Genomic DNA, 17,357 nt, shown 5'->3' with positions numbered 1-17,357 from the left:
GCATTTTTCCTGAGTTAAGATATTCATGAAAGTTATTTTGATAATTCATATTGTAAGAGGGTCTCTTTGATGAACCTGGAACAATAGCGTGTGCTTAGCACAGAGTGGTACTGACCTGCTCTACTCTACTGACGTCAAGAGGAGCTTTCCTTTCAAAGGGGGGCTTAAAGTACTTCAAATCATTGTAAGCGGCTGTAACTGAAAGTCATTTTTAATTATTTATCAGTTGGTGGTCAGAACATACTAACACTTCCCTGATATTTCTTTAAAAGGATTTCCAAACTTTTTCCAAACATTTTTCAAGATTTTTTACTTAACAAAATTCTTCTTCTATTTATTTTCCCTTTAAAGACCAAATCAACCCAGAAGTCTAACAGGACTGCTAACTAATGCTAAGAATCAGCAGCCTTACTGGTCTCCTTCTCATTATGATAATTATGTCTTGTTTGTTTCTGATGCATCTGCCCATGCTATAAATACTGGATGATGTGAGTTTCATAACTATATAATCAGTCAGGTTCGTTTCCTTTACCAGCAGATTTGGATCGAATCAATTTAAATTGTGACTCTGTCAGTCTGCAATGATCACATATTCTGCATAAAGAGTGCAGGACCAGCATCATGGCCAGGTTTCATATTTATTACACTAGTGCAACTAGTATGCTGACTAATCTAGACACCTGTAAGGTCTATGTATAATTCTAAGTGTCTCGGTGCAACAGTAATAGAAGTATCAGTAATGGCCTGCAAACCTGTGTGCGGATCCCTTCACTCTCCCCCATTGTGTGTATCTTCAAGCGAGACTAAAGAAATCCTATCAGAAGATGTGGTGACAGCGCTCACATTGTAAAGAGACTTTGTGATTATTTGAAGCAGCCAGTTCCAGTTGTTGTGAACCCTGGGGTCCATGATTAGGTAAGTACAATTAGAGTGTTTCTGTAATATCAGTCTAACTTACAAAGTTGCTGTAAACACCCTTTTTAATGCAATTCACGCTTGATTTGTAGTACTTATGATGCATGACATCTGAAATATTAGCATAACCCCTCCTTAAATACCATAGAAATGACATTCATTGGTGTGGCACATGGAAGTTTGCTGTAAATCAATGTCAGATTTTTTTTTTTCTTCAGAAATATTAGCGCTGCAATCACAGCGTGCTACTTCTATTGTTTTTTAAACATAGCCTGTGTAACAAGATTATACTAACCCTTAAACACACTGCACAGCATTGATCAGCTTTGAGCCACGCCATCCCTAAATGGACAGAAAGAGCACTTGAATCCAGTACTAACCCTTAAACACACTGCACAGCATTGATCAGCTGTGAGCCACGCCATCCCTAAATGGACAGAAAGAGCACTTGAATCCAGTACTAACCCTTAAACACACTGCACAGCATTGATCAGCTGTGAGCCATGCCATCCCTAAATGGACAGAAAGAGCACTTGAATCCAGTACTAACCCTTAAACACACTGCACAGCATTGATCAGCTGTGAGCCACACCATCCCTGAATGGACAGAAAGAGCACTTGAATCCAGCTCATTAAATTTTGTACTCATTTTATATCATCTTCTAGTGGCAGAAACTCCATTGTCTGCCAAAGTTCTAAAACAAATGATATGCTATTATTATAAATAAGTTTGTTAATTCAAATTCATATCACAAAGGATTAATAGGAGCATAATTTACCATTGAAGTCATATTGCATTAATAGAAACTGGACATCAGCTTCTGATACATTCTGTGTGTATTCATATTGCAACCTCCACCTCCTGGCCCAATACTCTCAAATTAATAATATAAAAAATAAAACAAAATTAAAAATCCCAGGTTCAATAGTCACTTTCATTGGCTAATATCATTTGTGCAGAAAAAAAAAAGTGTAGAAATGAGTCCCACCAATGAAGTTTCTGTCTAAATGCCGCTCTCCCTTTCCAGCAGATCTTCCTCCTTTGGCATGATCTCATGACAGTCCTTGTGACTGCCAGTGTCCTGCGTTTCCTTTAAGTTTGCCTTGCCTTCATCTTCAGACATGTTGTCTGTTTGATTCTCCTGAAAGCGCCTCTTCTGCAGCGTGTACAAGACAAACCACAGCAAGTATGACAGGCAGTACAGTCCATAAATTAATCCAAGGAAGATGGCCCTGCAAAAGTGAAACCATAGATGTGTGTTATTGAAGCTCTAATCCGACAAGCTGTTACCATTCCTGATGCAGTCCATATCCTGTAGCATTTCAACTACAGATTCCTGAGAGTGTTAGGATTGTGCCTCAGGGGTTTGCATGGATTTGACCGGGGCTCCCCTTCCTTCTCGAAGTGCGGCCCGGCATGGTAGGGTGGCGAGCTTCGTCTGCCCCTAAAGGCTGGCACAGTTGCAGAGTCGGTGGGGGAGAAAAGGTGGTTGAATAGGGATTTAAATAGAAAGGGTATTGGTGAGGGAAAGGGGGAGCCCTAGCTCCTGCCCAGCCTTGACATATAGATGTAAAACAATGAAAAGATTGTAGCGCTTACTTGAATGCATTCGAATCGTACATCCTGCAAGCCCCTCTGCCTCCACACTTGTTGGACCCCCACTTTAAGCAAGTCATGTCTATGAGAGCACCAAAATAAATTGGAGAAGGGATTCCACCTGCAATCAGAAAGCACTGTTAACTGCAGGCCTAAAGCACCGCGCATAAAAAAGGCATATGTATGGAACAGGGGTGGGTATTGGGACTGAGGATCTATATTGCAATATATTGCAATACTGTACTGAGCTGAGGACAATATTGCAATATGCCTTGCGATACCTATTGGAATTCAACACTGAGTGGTGCTGATGTCAATTTTTTGCTACCAAAATAAATCTACATATATAAACTGTGCTTGCTGTCATTTTTATGGAATTTAAAGTACTAGAATGTAAGATGACACATGAAACTCATTACATTGTCCAGAACTGTCGGCAGATAGACTTCAGTGATGGTTAAACGCATGTGACACATCTCAGATTATTTCATTCTGGCCCGTTTCAACCCTTGTGTCTTTTTTTGTGTTCCCTGAAAAACTGACAATATCAAATACATATCTGAAAGGACTGTTTAAAATAGGTAGGCTTCCATTTAGATGCACTGTATTGGTTTTGTTGGTACAGTGCTATATTTTTAACAGAAGTAGTATTTTAATTCAGAACGATATAATTCTGAAAGTATCACTTGCCAAAACTAAAGAGAAAACAGTTAACTGTAATACAGTACATACTTTTAAATCCGGCACAAATTGTAACGGTATGTAAAATTTCACATTAACGACCTAACAGCAAAATAACATCTAAACATTATTCATGCACAGAACTGCGTAAAATGTAAAAGGCAAATTTTGCAAAACCAAAAGAATAAAAAAAAACAACAACACAGTTTCCAGAATTAAAACTGTATCCAAAGTCAGTATTCAAAATTGCAGAATATAGTGCTCAATAAGGCCCTAATGTCACGGTTCACTTGCAAATGAAAATGCACAAAAGCAACAAAAGATCACTAATAAAAAAATAAAAAAAAAAAAACATCACAGCTAGCCTATTCGTACGCCAACACGAAGCGGCAGCCAACCGAACAGCCTCGCTACCAAAGAGCCGGGAGTCTAGCAGTGGGAGTCCAGCAAGGAGAGACCTGCGAGGAGAGGCTGTTGGAGAAAATCCGAATATAGCAGGGCTCTGGAAGACACCAACTACTAGACAGGCCTGCATCCTCCCCCAACTGCTCCTGCTCCCACTACTACTGATCCTATCTGTCTCACCTGTCCTGCTATGACTCTCTCTCACATCCCTGTTATTCTGTCCTCTCATTCCCATCCTGTGTTCTCTCTAACCTCATCTCTCTGCCTCTCCTCCCCTCCCACTCTCTCCCCTCCCGCACTCTATGTTGCCCTCTGGAACTGTCACTCTTCTGCTAACAAAGCTGATTTCATCTCTGCCTTTGCCTCCCACCTGTCTCTCGATTTCCTTGCTCTCTCCTGATAACACTGTAACTCCTGCTGCCCTGTCCTCTCTCTACATCCTGTCCCATACTCCGTGTCTCTCTGGACGGGGAGGTGGGACTGGTCTTCTCCTCTCTCCCTCCTTACTCTTTTCTGTCTCCTCTGACCTCTCCTAACTCTCTGTTAACACCTTTTAATTTCACACTGTCCAACTAACCTCTCCCTGTCAACTCCTGCTAATTGTACTGTACCGTCCCCCTGGACCTCTCACTTACTTTCTTGATGAACTCGACAATCCCCACCCCACCCTTCCCCCACCCATTCTGCCAGATTCCTCTCATTCACTCCTTCAACTTCCCTTTCTTTCTCTCTCCATCCCCTCCACTCTCTCTGTTACCCCTCTGGACCTCTCTGATCACTATTTAAACTATTTTTCTCCCCTCTCTCCCTACTTCACCTACCCCCACTGTCACCTCCCACCGTAACCTCCACTATCTCTCTCTCCCCCTCTGTCTTTGCCTCCACTGCTCTCTTTCACCTCCCTCCTGCACAATATAAGACTGACTGATTTGGCATTAGACAGAGTCTTAAAAAAAGGGCTGTGATGAATAGTCAGATAATTGCAGCCCTTAGAACTCAATGTCATGTACTCCTCACGCTGCAGACAGGCTAGTGTGAGACAGGGAGTCAAGCAGCATGGTTCTACACTGAAGTGTGTATGCATGAGCTTTCCAAGACGCTGAAGGATGCAGCAATCAAATAGACTGCAGTTTTTGAAGCCGAGCTGGGTGTCTTTAGTTTGTTGTTTGACATTTTAATGCTGTTATAAACAATACTGTCAATAGAAGAATCTGTAAGCTGCTGCTGGTTACTGTAGTTCTAACTATTATTCATGAATGCTGCAAAATGCTATATATACACCCTCATATATGAAGAAAAGTAATTGATAAACTGAAAACTCACTATTTTAATAATTAACTACATTATAATTAACAGTATTTGTTAAATATTGACATGGTCTACAATACAAATAAAAAAATGAATACAAAATGAATGCTGAAGACGTGCTCTTACCAAGTGTTCTTATAACTAAGGTTAGGATTCCGAGGGCTAAGGACTTCAGCTCTGGATTAATAGACCTGAAAAACAAGGCACAGGCTCAACAGATACAGAGGGGGAGAAGTCCCCTGTCACCCCTTTTACTATGTAAATAGGGTTTTTGCAGTTATGGTTTGAAAACCCCATCCTGGATAGAAATATGTACTTCCCCATCCAAAAAACTTTCCCCGTGTATACTGAACCATGGGTGAAACTGTGATAAGATCAGTGTGTGAAAACACCATTACCAGCCCTTACTGCAAAACAAGCTTAACAGAAACACGATCAGTGTGAGAAAACAGCATTACCAGCCCTTACTGCAAAACAAGCTTAACAGAAACACGATCACAGTGTGAGAAAACACCATTACCAGCCCTTACTGCAAAACAAGCTTAACAGAAACACGATCACAGTGTGAGAAAACACCATTACCAGCCCTAACTGCAAAACAAGCTTAACAGAAACACGATCACAGTGTATGAAAACATCATTACCAGCCCTTACTGCAAAACAAGCTTAACACAGAGCATCAGCAGCATGCAAGTATTCCAGCAGTGTTGTAACCAAGGTAACAATGTCTTACCTAAGGAGTATGATGGTCCCTGGGGTGGCACCACAAGCAGAAATGTAAGCACCAATTACAGAAACAACCAAATAGTAGGTAAACATCGTTCCACAGTCCTCTCCTCTAGCACACTGACCCAGAACCACTGAGGTGTTTTTAGATTCAGCTCCCATCGCACAGCTGCAGTTATGAAAGACCTAAACACAAACCCAGTATAATTCTACACTGAGAAGATTGTATATGAAAGTTAACTGGAGAGCCAATATGTTTTTACTACTTACGGAATAAAAACAGTAACCCCATTGCAGTCAGGAAACTCATACAATACATTATTTATTAATAAGCTAAAAGTAGACTACATTACTGAATTATACATGTTTTCACCCTATATTTGGCCTCGCCTTTTGAGGTGTCCTTGCCCATAAATGAGCTTGCAGAGAAGTGGAGAGGCTGACAGTAGAGAAGCCATGGGCAGAGGGGCAGGATAGCTGCCATCCCCTTTAGACGAAGCCAAAAAGCAGGCGGAGGCTGGGGAGGAGGAGGAGAACTCTGACACACAGAGGGGATGTAATGCTTTGAGGTACGATATCAAGCCCTTCCTTGCAGATCATTGGATGTATTATTTATTGAATGGCAAATAAGATACTAGCTATTGGACTGAAATGTTTCCTGAGTATTGGAATCACCTCGGATATGCTTGATGCTTACGTGATTTGATGTGAGTATTAAGAGAGGGTTTGCTGCCAAGATTGCTTATTGCAGGACACCAGAGGATCTTACCATGTGTTTCCCAGTTCCAGTTGAAGTTTTGCAACCAGCGAGACAAGGGGACACGAATGTCATTCCATTGTCAGCGCAGACAGGATCCCAGTATTTCACAGAGCAGGCACATTCAGAATTGCATCCGGACAGCAAAGTGTTTTCCTGATATGAAACATTGTTCAACCTGAAAACAAAAAATATTATAAAAATATAACAAATTCCATATATGCTAAAAGCTATGACTATTAGTACTGTAGTGCAGTTATCACTTTGACTAGGTGACACAGGATATGTATATATATATATATATATATATATATATATATATATATATATATATAGTAGCAAAGCAGGGCTCGCAACAACAGTCTTGTATACCAGTTGGTATGGGAATAATGGAAACACACACTGATGTCACAATTCAAACAGGGCAAGGCCTGGTTCTTTATTCTCTCCCTGTTTCCAGGTAGAGTGATTGTCAGTTTAAGTAGCAAATTCAGTACAAAATATAGGTTTTCATATAACAGCAGGGTCTGACAGCTGACAGGATAGTCCAAACCTCCAACACAGGTGATCAAGATTTCACAGCACAATAACTCTCCTTGTCTCCACACACAAATACAGCAAACAAACTTCTCCTCCAAACACACACCACCCCTTTGTGGCTAATCCTGCTCTACTTATACAGGTGGTTAGAGTTTAACTGCCCCATTAACAGATAATCACCACCTTTTCACACCTTTCCCAAGATACCTGTCTCTGGGCAGATTTCCCTGTCAACCATTTTGTGAACTGGTCGGCCATTTTGTGTAATCGTCAGCCATATTGTATGAGGGCACAATCCCAACAAAATGCCTGCCCTCACATATCTCCCGTTGATTATCTCTATCGTTATCACTATATATATATGGACCCATGGATCAAAGTGATTTTAAACTCATGCTGTCAAGGGCATTTTGAAGCAATTTTCAGTTGTTTGGTGTGATGTTGTTGCTTGAACATTGGGCTCTGGAAAACAACAAGCAGTGAAAGACACTTAGAAGTTACTTTTTCTCTCTCTCTCTCTCTCTCTCTCTCTCTCTCTCTCTCTGCACTTTATCACTTGTATGCACTTTCATCTACTTTTATGCAGGTGGAACCAATCAGCGCTATCACAGTCAAAAAGGTAGCAGTACGGCTGTCCAATAAGAGCCATCACAAAGCTCAATCAATCAGAGTCTGCATGCTGGCCAATAGAAGGTTACATGAAGGGAGGCAGAATGAGGGATTGGAAGGCCAGCAGCAGCAATGAGAACAGTAAGGAAATGGGAAAGTAAAAGTCACTTTGAGGTTACTGTCACTAAAAGGTTGATTAAGAGAGGGGCACGTTCTGAGCAGAGCTGCTGTAGCTGGTGGATGATGGTTTCCACCCAATGCATGTATTGTGAATGTTATGCGTAGATAGTCAATTGTGCTGCTTATGATATTCAAATAAGCATTTTATAACACACATCACCCGCCATTCAATTACTTGAGTAAGCCATAATGTCCAGCAGATGGCAATGGTGTATAAACTATTAATGTCTAGTACACTTTATAACAATTGCAGAATATGAGGTAAATACACTGCTAATATACAATAGAATACACTGCTCTTGTGGCTCTCCACTGAGATGTTTGTAGAATAGGGTTACTGGGCGTCCTGGTACTTCAAAACAAAAAAGTCTGTAAGAGCAGTCGATACATCTTCATGTGTCCTTTTTGATGGTTTAAATGATTGAACATTTTACTTTTTCAGAAACTTGTAGCTATAAAAAGGAAATATATATACATACCCTTCGTAGGAAACTGTGAGTCCTGCTACCCTAGCATTCCCACAGCTTAATCCATAATACAACAGGCTGAGAAGGAAAGAGATGAAAGAGGATCCAATCGTCACTCTTGCAGCTCCGATCACAGTTAACTTGAGTTTCTTCAGGACAAACCCACCAGTGAAGATCTCGAATGCCACAGCAGGTAAGTGCAGGATTCCTGAGCAAGGAAGGAAAGCAGAAGAGATATATCCTTATGATCTTCATGACTGTCTATGCAGTACAATTAGGAAACTGGGAAATGTTTTTCAGTTCCACAATGGTTTTACAAGACAATATGTGGATCTGATTACAATAGAGAGTACTGTCATTTTGACCTAAAGAAACATGTGCTAATTATAGCAAGTCATGCAACATTTTAATTACTGTACATAAAAAATATTCACTAGCAGTTACTTACCTATTAAAAATATGGCTTTGTCTCTATCCTTTCTTTAATATGTTATCTGATGGCTAGTCTTTAACTGTGTTACAAAACAAATTATACTTTTGTTTTCCAGCTATTTAAAAAAGATGAATCATCCTTTATTTAACCAGGTAAATCAATGGGAGAACAGTGAACCTTGCTAAAATGTTGAAAGAATATTTATCCCAGTACTAATTTTAAAAACTCAAACTAAATCTGAAGACAAGAAGAGAACTTACTTAGATTTACAAATCCGCTATCCACATACAGTTTAGCACACAGTGACCCCATCATATATCCAAACACGACTCCCAGAATCCCAACCGTCTGTATGCTGGCTGCAATAGAACAGTGTTACCAAGCAAGTAAGCAGGATGAAGCATTACACTGTGCACTTCTTCCAATTAAGTATTGAGTACCTTGTTTTTCTAAGGTGCATTGTTGGGATGAGACACTCCTCGGTAAAGGGGCTCATTATAGACAGGGGAAAAAATAAACACAAAATGTGTTATGTGGAGATCACAAGATAAACAACCCCGGAACATTTCACACAGTTATGTGATCACCAGATAAATGATCTCAGGAATATTTCACACAGTAATGTGATTACCAGATACATGATCTCAGGAACATTTCACACCATTATGTCCTGATCCACTGTACAAATGCTCTTAAGTGTAGTTGGTACTAATTCTAATGGGGCTTTAGTGGGGACTGGAATCTTATTCTATACTTTAAAAAAGCATTTAATTACCAAGCGCTGTGTACTTACCTAGGTAAAAAGTTGTGTTTTCTTCTCTTGCAAAATCATCCACGTAGGAAACCCCTAGGGGCATGACCAGTGTTTCACCAATTCCACGTAACATGTTTCCAAGAAACATGTAGATCCACATCGATGAACTAGCTTGCTTTTGACACTCTGCATGTAAAGATGATGACATAAATAAATAAAAACTCTAAAGAGGGTTTCTGCAATTCCTTTTTATACATCCAATAGAAGCCTGACACAACGTAAATCTTGTTTACATTTCATATCATCGTACAAATGCTTTGTAGTTTATTGTACAACACAGTACAAGCAATATATATTTTTTAATGCACAGCAGGTGTATTTACTGTTTATCCAACAAATTTGCTTCAGTTTAATCCAGATTTTATGAACAAACCGCCACCTTTCACAGTACAGTAATCCGTTGCGTATCCACCCATCACATATCCGCACTACCCATTTATACACCATGATAACCCTTTTCAGCAACGTCAGCTTATTATTTAACAGAGATGAGTTCAGATATTATTGAGTCTACCAAAATTGTCATACACTGTGTTGCATGTGCTCCGTGCACTGCCGTTGCTGGTAGAGTCACACAAGCTGTTTAGTGTGTTAATATGTAAATAAATCCTGTTCGCCTGCAGGGTGTATCAACTTCAGTCTCCGTCTCGATCTCCTGCCTGTCACTCAGCAGCAAATGCATACGCCCACACGGTAGACAACTACTCTGTCACAAGTATTAATACCCTGTATCTTTCAAAACAAGGGATTTAGGAGAGCTCCCTAATAAAAGCTGAATCTCAAAACAATAGTTGTGTGAATATAGTAATTGTTATAGCTGTGTATAATGGTATTTAAAACAGGATTCATTCTTTACATATCCGCACTTACTCTGGTCCCATCGCAGTCAGATATGCGATGGAATATTGTATGTAGAATGTGCCTTGTACCAAATGTGCCCGGTACACTTCATGAAACTTGGACGCCTCGTTCCTAAGATGCATTTTAAAATAGAAGATGTTCAAGCTTTACTGAGGTAAGTTGTCATATTTGCAAAAGACTGAAGTTCTAATGGAGTTTTTCCAATGTTCTCTTTTGTCAAACCCAGGCAGTACTTTTATAACAAATGTAAAAAAGTAGGAATTACTAGAGGATTTGCTCTTGAACAAAGTAAATCTCCAGGGGATCAATTACCAGATAACAGTAGTTATTCAACTTATTCAGAGTTTCTCACAAGTATTGCGTGGTATTTAATAAAGAGAACTTACAATCCATCTGAAACGAATTGCAGGTGTATGGGGTATTTAAGTATAAATGAGTCTTTGCTGTATTTACAAACATCCACGGACATCTAACACCTACACCAGATCACCTGTGAACTCAAGTGCTGGTTCCAGTGCGTCTGGGGACACATACAAGTTCTAAAGATGCTATCAGGATGCTGGTCAGGTGTGAGGAGCTTACAAGTGAGCGTGCTCTGCATGATGTTCCTACCTGCCACTGAGATCTCTGAGTTAGCAACTTCATCTGAGGTAATGGCTTGGTTTGGCAGGCAGGGTAAGAAGTCTGTAGTTAAATTCACTGAATGTGCAATCGATGTTTCATGCTCGTATCTGTGTGATAAATACAGCAGCAACAAAGCCAAGGGAAAGCAAGTTTGAATTTTTAGAAGCCAAATCAACAAGACTTTCCAGCCTGCCCATTTTTGTAACATATAAACCAGGAATCTATGTGATGAAACCATCTCCAATTCAGAGGCACCTCTCTTTTTAAAGGACAATAAGGGACCAACTAAATGTTGCCTTAAAAGAACAGTGGCCAGACTACTGAAGGAACACAGTCGAAACATTTTTCTAATAGTGTATTTTCAATTCTGAAATAAATCCTGCAAAATGAATTGACTCAAAATTACTGCTGTGTAAAAAACAAATATTTAAGAGCAAACTGAATGTTGCAAAACAAATATATTCAATTAGCCCCTTCTCATATAGTTTACCATCATAACTTCACATACTAAACTAACAGACTTGCTTTACCACGCTAGTACTCTACTCGCCATGGTTTTACTTTTACAGAAATATTAATAAACAGAAAAGCTAAATGCTGTAAGTGTAGTGGAGTCAGGGTGGTACTTACTTTCCCATTATGAAGTGAGGTATTGCAGTCACGAAGGACCCAAGGGCCATCAGCAAACAACCTGCCCCAATTAGTTTGGGTCTGTGCAGTTTGGCTCCAAAGTAACTAACAAAAGCTATAACTAGCAAATTACCTGCGGAGGAACAAACAGTGACAACAACACAATTTAACAGGGCAGCGTGAATCCGCTGATGGACAGACACACAATAGCAGGGCTTCTTAGTGTCGGATCGCACCAGATCCCAGATCCGGAACCTTTCTTAATTTGAGAATGGTGAACCATATCAAAAAAAGACTGAAGATTATGTTAAAACGCGCCGAGGCAAAGGTCAGCATGCAGCTACCGACGCAAATCACAAGAAACCCTGATCCACAAGCAGATGAGAACATGGGAGCTACTGTAAATCAAGATCAGTACATTAGGTCTAGAAACTAAAATGCCATCCCTCTCCATTAATTATAAGTTTGCCCTTTTTGTTCACAAATGAACCCTGGCACAGCAGATTTCGAAAGTGTTTTAACTGTGGAATTGTAAGTGTTTCCTAGGCAGGTCTGACGGGTTGTACACATACATGTTTAAAATGCATGCTCAAAGATGGCCTAGATGTAGCATACATTGTTGTGATACAGTATGTGTTCTATTTACAATTTATAAGGATAGAGATAGGGTTGATCAGTTTGTTACTGCAGCTGTTCTGCAAAATCTGAATAATTTTAAAAACAGATTTATCCTGCAGTATGATTAAATGACACATCATTGCGTTCTGTATGAAATGTGCTAAATCTAAATTCACTTAGAAACTTTCATTGGTGCCTAACTATCTTTAAGGGTGTACAAAATCAAATGCTTGCCTGTGACCAGTCTGTTACAAAGTTGATCATTACAATCAACAGCTAGCCTTAACGTCTACATTCCACCTGTAGGAGGTCCACTGGGAAGTGTTCCTCTGCTTATTTTACTCCATCAAGCTGGAATACCCTTCCTGCTGAAATAAAGGCACGTGTCACTCTTCCTGTTTCTAAGGATCTGTTATTGCAGCACTTGTAATTGTCTTCAAGTATTCGGCTCACGGTGTATCATTTTATCACACTGTATATTTACTGTGCGAATCTAGACAATGTGGGGAAGCTATAAAAAAGGCTAACAAGATGCTCGGATACATTGTGAAAAGTGTTGAATTTAAATCAAGGGAAGTAATGTTAAAACTGTACAATGCAGAAGAGAAGAATTATTCCGGTCTTAAAAGGCATGTCATATGCAGACAGGCTAAAAGAATTGAATCTGTTCAGTCTTGAACAAAGAAGACTACGTGGCGACCTAATTCAAGCATTCAAAATTCTAAAAGGTATTGACAGTGTTGACCCAAGGGACTGTTTCAGCCTGAAAAAAGAAACAAGGACCAGGGGTCACAAATGGAGTTTAAACAAAGGGGCATTCAGAACAGAAAATAGGAGGCACTTTTTTACACAGAGAATTGTGAGGGTCTGGAATCAACTCCCCAGTAATGTTGTTGAAGCTGACACCCTGGGATCCTTCAAGAAGCTGCTTAATGAGATTTTGGGATCAATAAGCTACTAACAACCAAACGAGCAAGATGGGCCGAATGGCCTCCTCTAGTTTGTAAACTTTCTTATGTTCTTATGCTTATGAATGAACAAATGTGAACTGTTCTCTACCTGTTGTCCTCTAGGACTCCCTTGGGACGAGATGGTCCACCTCAAGGCTCTATCCTGCACTGAAGATTTTTGAATAAATAAATAAATAAATCCATAGACAAAAATGTACCCATTTCAAAGCTTCCATCAATGAACCCAATTAAGGAGCTGGGGATATTGAAGCGTCTTTCTATTTGTGTGATTGAGCTCTTCATATAACTCCCTTGAAATGCCTTCGCAAAGTTGGCAAAAGACAATGCCATCAGGAACAGCTGCAAGAGAAAAGGAAATTGAATGAATGTGTGCTAAAGGTATCCTGTACAATGAGTGTTAAACAACCACCGTTTGCTCTGATTATAACCTCAAAGCATTTACTCCAACACGTCCTTCACACAATTTTTCAGAAAGGAAAAACACACCCAATAAAGTTACAAAACCAGACATAAACAACAAAGACTTTTAATTCAGGGGCTTCAATAAAGTATTAATATGTTTCTTATTTAATTTTAGATGTTTAATTTGTGTTTTTTCTTCATTCAGGGTCCGAGTGGAACATGGTTTTAGCCTTAGACTTTACCTTTAACCAGCTCAAAACAAACAAACCATTTCAACATGGCTGAATGGGCCTTCACATAATTACCTCAATGATTTTACAAAAAACAGCCTGACCTGTTTACTCCAGATTAACATTGCTGTTTGCATAAACCTGGACAACCACTGGCAAGTCAGGGGCTATCCTGAGTGTGTATCTGTGGTCACGCAGCCTTCACTGATACGTGCCAGACTCAATAGCAATGGAGAATTCCACACTTCACTGATAACAACTGAAATTGGAATACTGGAACCCAAATAGTTTGGGTACAGCTACATATCTAAATACCGCCAGCATGAAAACAAACATGTCCAAGTTTCCTGAAATATGTCTCTGAGCAGTTTTTAAGTACAGTTGACCCTGTCTCTTATGGTGTAAGGATGTTTTATCTGGAGCACTATTCATGGGGCTCTTATAACATAAGGACAGAGTGAACTATAAATATTAACTGCAATAGGACATGTTTCAAGAAACAGAGGGTATGTGTTAGATGCATTAAAACATCATGTTTTATTTATATATATAATTATATATATATTGGTTACTTATTCTTATGATTTTTAATTGCCATTTTTTTATTTAATGAATTTGTTTCCTAAGTAGAGCAGAAAAGGATATCTTTTAGTCATATTTCAAAAACAGGTTTTTTTTTTTAATCTCAAAGCATTCTTTTCAGTTTTTTTGTGGTGAAAAAGCATCTTTTTTTGGATTGTATTCTGTATATTAGTCTCATGTGGAGACATTTCAAATGATAATTCCTGTTTAAAATGTACAAATCTCCCTTTTTAATTGCCAAGAACACTTTATACATACCATGTACAAATCCGTGTTACAACGTAACTTTTACACAGAGGAGTGTGTGTGCAAAACACCAACACATTGGAATACTGACCTTGAGTTTGGAGCAGCAGCGCTGTTGCTTCTTGCGTGCCACTATTGGCGATGATGGGGCTCCATTGGCTGGCTCCATCATACAGTAGATTTGGCTTGGTCTTCCACCTCCAATCAGAATGAGTTTTAGTCTACTTATTGAACACAAAGTTAAAAGAAGAAAACTGAATATTAAAATTATCATTTTTCATAGGCTTGTTTTTAAAAATGTAACATGTATGTATTTGTTTATAATATTTGTACATAAATCCAGAATATGGCAAAAACACAATAATGAATCAATACAAACATAATTAAATACATACATGCATATTTAACAAAATATTGTTGATATGATGCATTACTTTAAAACTGGGTTTTCTTTATCTGCAAAATGTAATATATCAGTAAAAAATGCAATGCATTCATCTTCACAGAAACTGGTGCTAAACAAAGGTAACAGCAAGCATGCCATGAATAAAGTCAAAAACCCTCAATAGCATCTTTAACCTTTTCTTGTCAGCATGTTTAATTGTATCTTAATACTTACTGAGATAAAAAAGAAAGAAAAAGAAGAAAGTGTACCTGTAAGATTCTGGTGGTCTCTCTTCTTTATTCTCTTCTTTAAACACTTTATTTTAAGCACTACATATTAAGCATTTATTATGTTCTTATTTGTGACTAATTATCATATAAACAATCATGCATAGCCTCCTAATAAGGGTTTGTTAGGTACTTATGCTTATTCTCCAACATGCTTTACTTACAGGTTACTGGACATTAATAAAGGATGTGCATGTCTTATACTGAAGTGAAGACTGTTCTGAGCCATATTAGGTCCTACTAGCTGCTTGTATATGTTTAGTACCATGGTAATAAAGCACCAAACAAAGTGGACCATACATGGACAACACTCTATCCTAGAGCTGGACTTTGCTTCCAATAAAGGGCTGAATAGGAGGATGTTGGTCATTAATAAAGGGTTTTACAGCCCCTATTCTGAAATGAAGGTCTTTAATCAGTTGTGCAACCTATATAGTGAAGTGAAGACTCCAGACACCCCGTGAAGCTCTTACTCACATTAATGAACCTGACAAAATAATAATAATAAATAATAATAATAATAATAATAATAATAATAATAATAATAATTAGAACCGCAAGACAGCTTTACAGCTTCCAAGCCCCAGTATCAGTACCCATCTGTGTGTTTAGTTTTCAATGTGCCAAGTTTAAAATCAGCAACTTCAACTGTTCCACAGAAGAACATTTAGAAAGTTTTTTTTTTCAAAAATGCGTCAGGCAGCCATCTTGTTAACTCAAGTTTCTTAAAAGTCAGTTGTATTGCTACAGTGTCAAGGATGATGCTTGTGAAGTTTTGAGTTAGTCAAGTAAACCGTTTGTCAACTGAGGAAGTTTTAAATTTCAGACGTAAATGTACATCTGGCAGCCAGCTTGTTTTATAAAACATAACCATTTTCACATATTTGTATTCTATTGTTACTAGGATGATAACTACCAAGTTTGGAGTTTGTTGGACAAAGAGATTTCAAACAGCAGCAGTTTGTTGTTAGGGACCCGTTTCAATAAGATTTGTGGCAGCCATTTTGACATGAAAATTTACCACAGCAACTTCTGCTTCGCAAACTTGATGCGGATTTGGATGCTGATGATATATGCCAAGTTTCAGGTCAATCGCTTCACCTGTTCCCAAGAAGAAGATTTTGAAACGTTTCTAAAAAATGCGTCAAATGGCCATTTTTGTTTCCAGTCAACACAACTTTTTAAAAGTCAGTTTTATTGATAAAGTATCAAGGAATATGCTTGTGAAGTTGAGAGTTAGTCAAGTAAATCGTTTGTCAACTGACACAGGTTTAAATTTCAAATATAAACGTATATGTGGCGGCCATCTTGTTTTATAAAACATAACCATTTTCATATATTTGTATCCCATTGTTACTGGGATGATAACTACCAAGTATGGAGTTTGTTGGGCAAATGGTTTTCAAACAGCAGCAGTTTGTTGTTAGGGGCGCGTTTCAACAAGATTTGTGGCAGCCATTTTGACATTAAAATTTATCACAGCAACTTCTGCTTTGCAAACTTGATGCAGGTTTGGATGTTGATGATTTATACCGAATTTTAGATCAATCGCTTCAATGGTTCCCAAGAAGAAGATTTCAAAAGGTTTTAACGAAAAATGTGTCACGGCGCCAATTGCAAGGATGCAGCAGCAAAACTTTCAGCATCCGACAGCCAATGCATCCAGCTTGTTAGCTGCCAAGCCAGAACCTGATCAGACTCACAGCTTCCAAGCAGCAGCAGTTTAAAGTTTTGGGAAGAAAAAATAAAATAAAATCTTAGCAAAGGCTGGGAAGCCTAATAATAAGTTGAAGTAAAAAAGAAACAGACAAAATCCTTTTAATTAGGAATTTATTTAGTTTTTTTGAAAGAATTGTTAAAACTTGTAACAAATTGCCATATAATTATTTTCCCAGTAAAACATACAATCTTAAATTGGAAATCATTTTTCCAAAAAAGGTCAGATACATTACACAAGAATATAAGAAAGTTTGCAAACGAGAGGAGGCCATTCGGCCCAACTTGCTCGTTTGCTCGTTAGTAGCTTATTGATCCCAGAATCTCATCAAGCAGCTGCTTTTTTTTTTTTTTTTTTGAACAAATGTTTTTT

At 38.6% G+C, this 17,357-nt stretch overlaps 1 protein-coding gene across 1 annotated transcript; it reads right to left on the bottom strand.

Annotated features, from left to right (window-relative positions):
• Positions 1 to 1,774: 1,774 nt before the first annotated feature.
• On the bottom strand, positions 1,775 to 14,765 carry LOC121318989 (solute carrier organic anion transporter family member 1C1-like). Its single transcript, XM_041256227.1, has 12 exons — positions 14,688 to 14,765; positions 13,334 to 13,475; positions 11,548 to 11,680; positions 10,906 to 11,024; positions 9,412 to 9,558; positions 8,879 to 8,977; positions 8,198 to 8,393; positions 6,402 to 6,567; positions 5,640 to 5,818; positions 5,033 to 5,097; positions 2,516 to 2,633; positions 1,775 to 2,148 (listed from the first exon to the last, which is right to left on the bottom strand). Exons 1-12 carry the CDS (start codon positions 14,763 to 14,765, stop codon positions 1,920 to 1,922), a joined length of 1,671 nt encoding a protein of 556 aa, XP_041112161.1. The 3' UTR covers positions 1,775 to 1,919.
• Between the last annotated feature and the right edge of the window lie 2,592 nt (positions 14,766 to 17,357).

The sequence above is a fragment of the Polyodon spathula genome, chromosome 7 (assembly GCF_017654505.1).
Source record: "Polyodon spathula isolate WHYD16114869_AA chromosome 7, ASM1765450v1, whole genome shotgun sequence".
Taxonomy (NCBI): domain Eukaryota; kingdom Metazoa; phylum Chordata; class Actinopteri; order Acipenseriformes; family Polyodontidae; genus Polyodon; species Polyodon spathula.
Note: the sequence above shows the minus strand (reverse complement) of the source record. Positions and strands in the feature narration are given on the sequence as shown.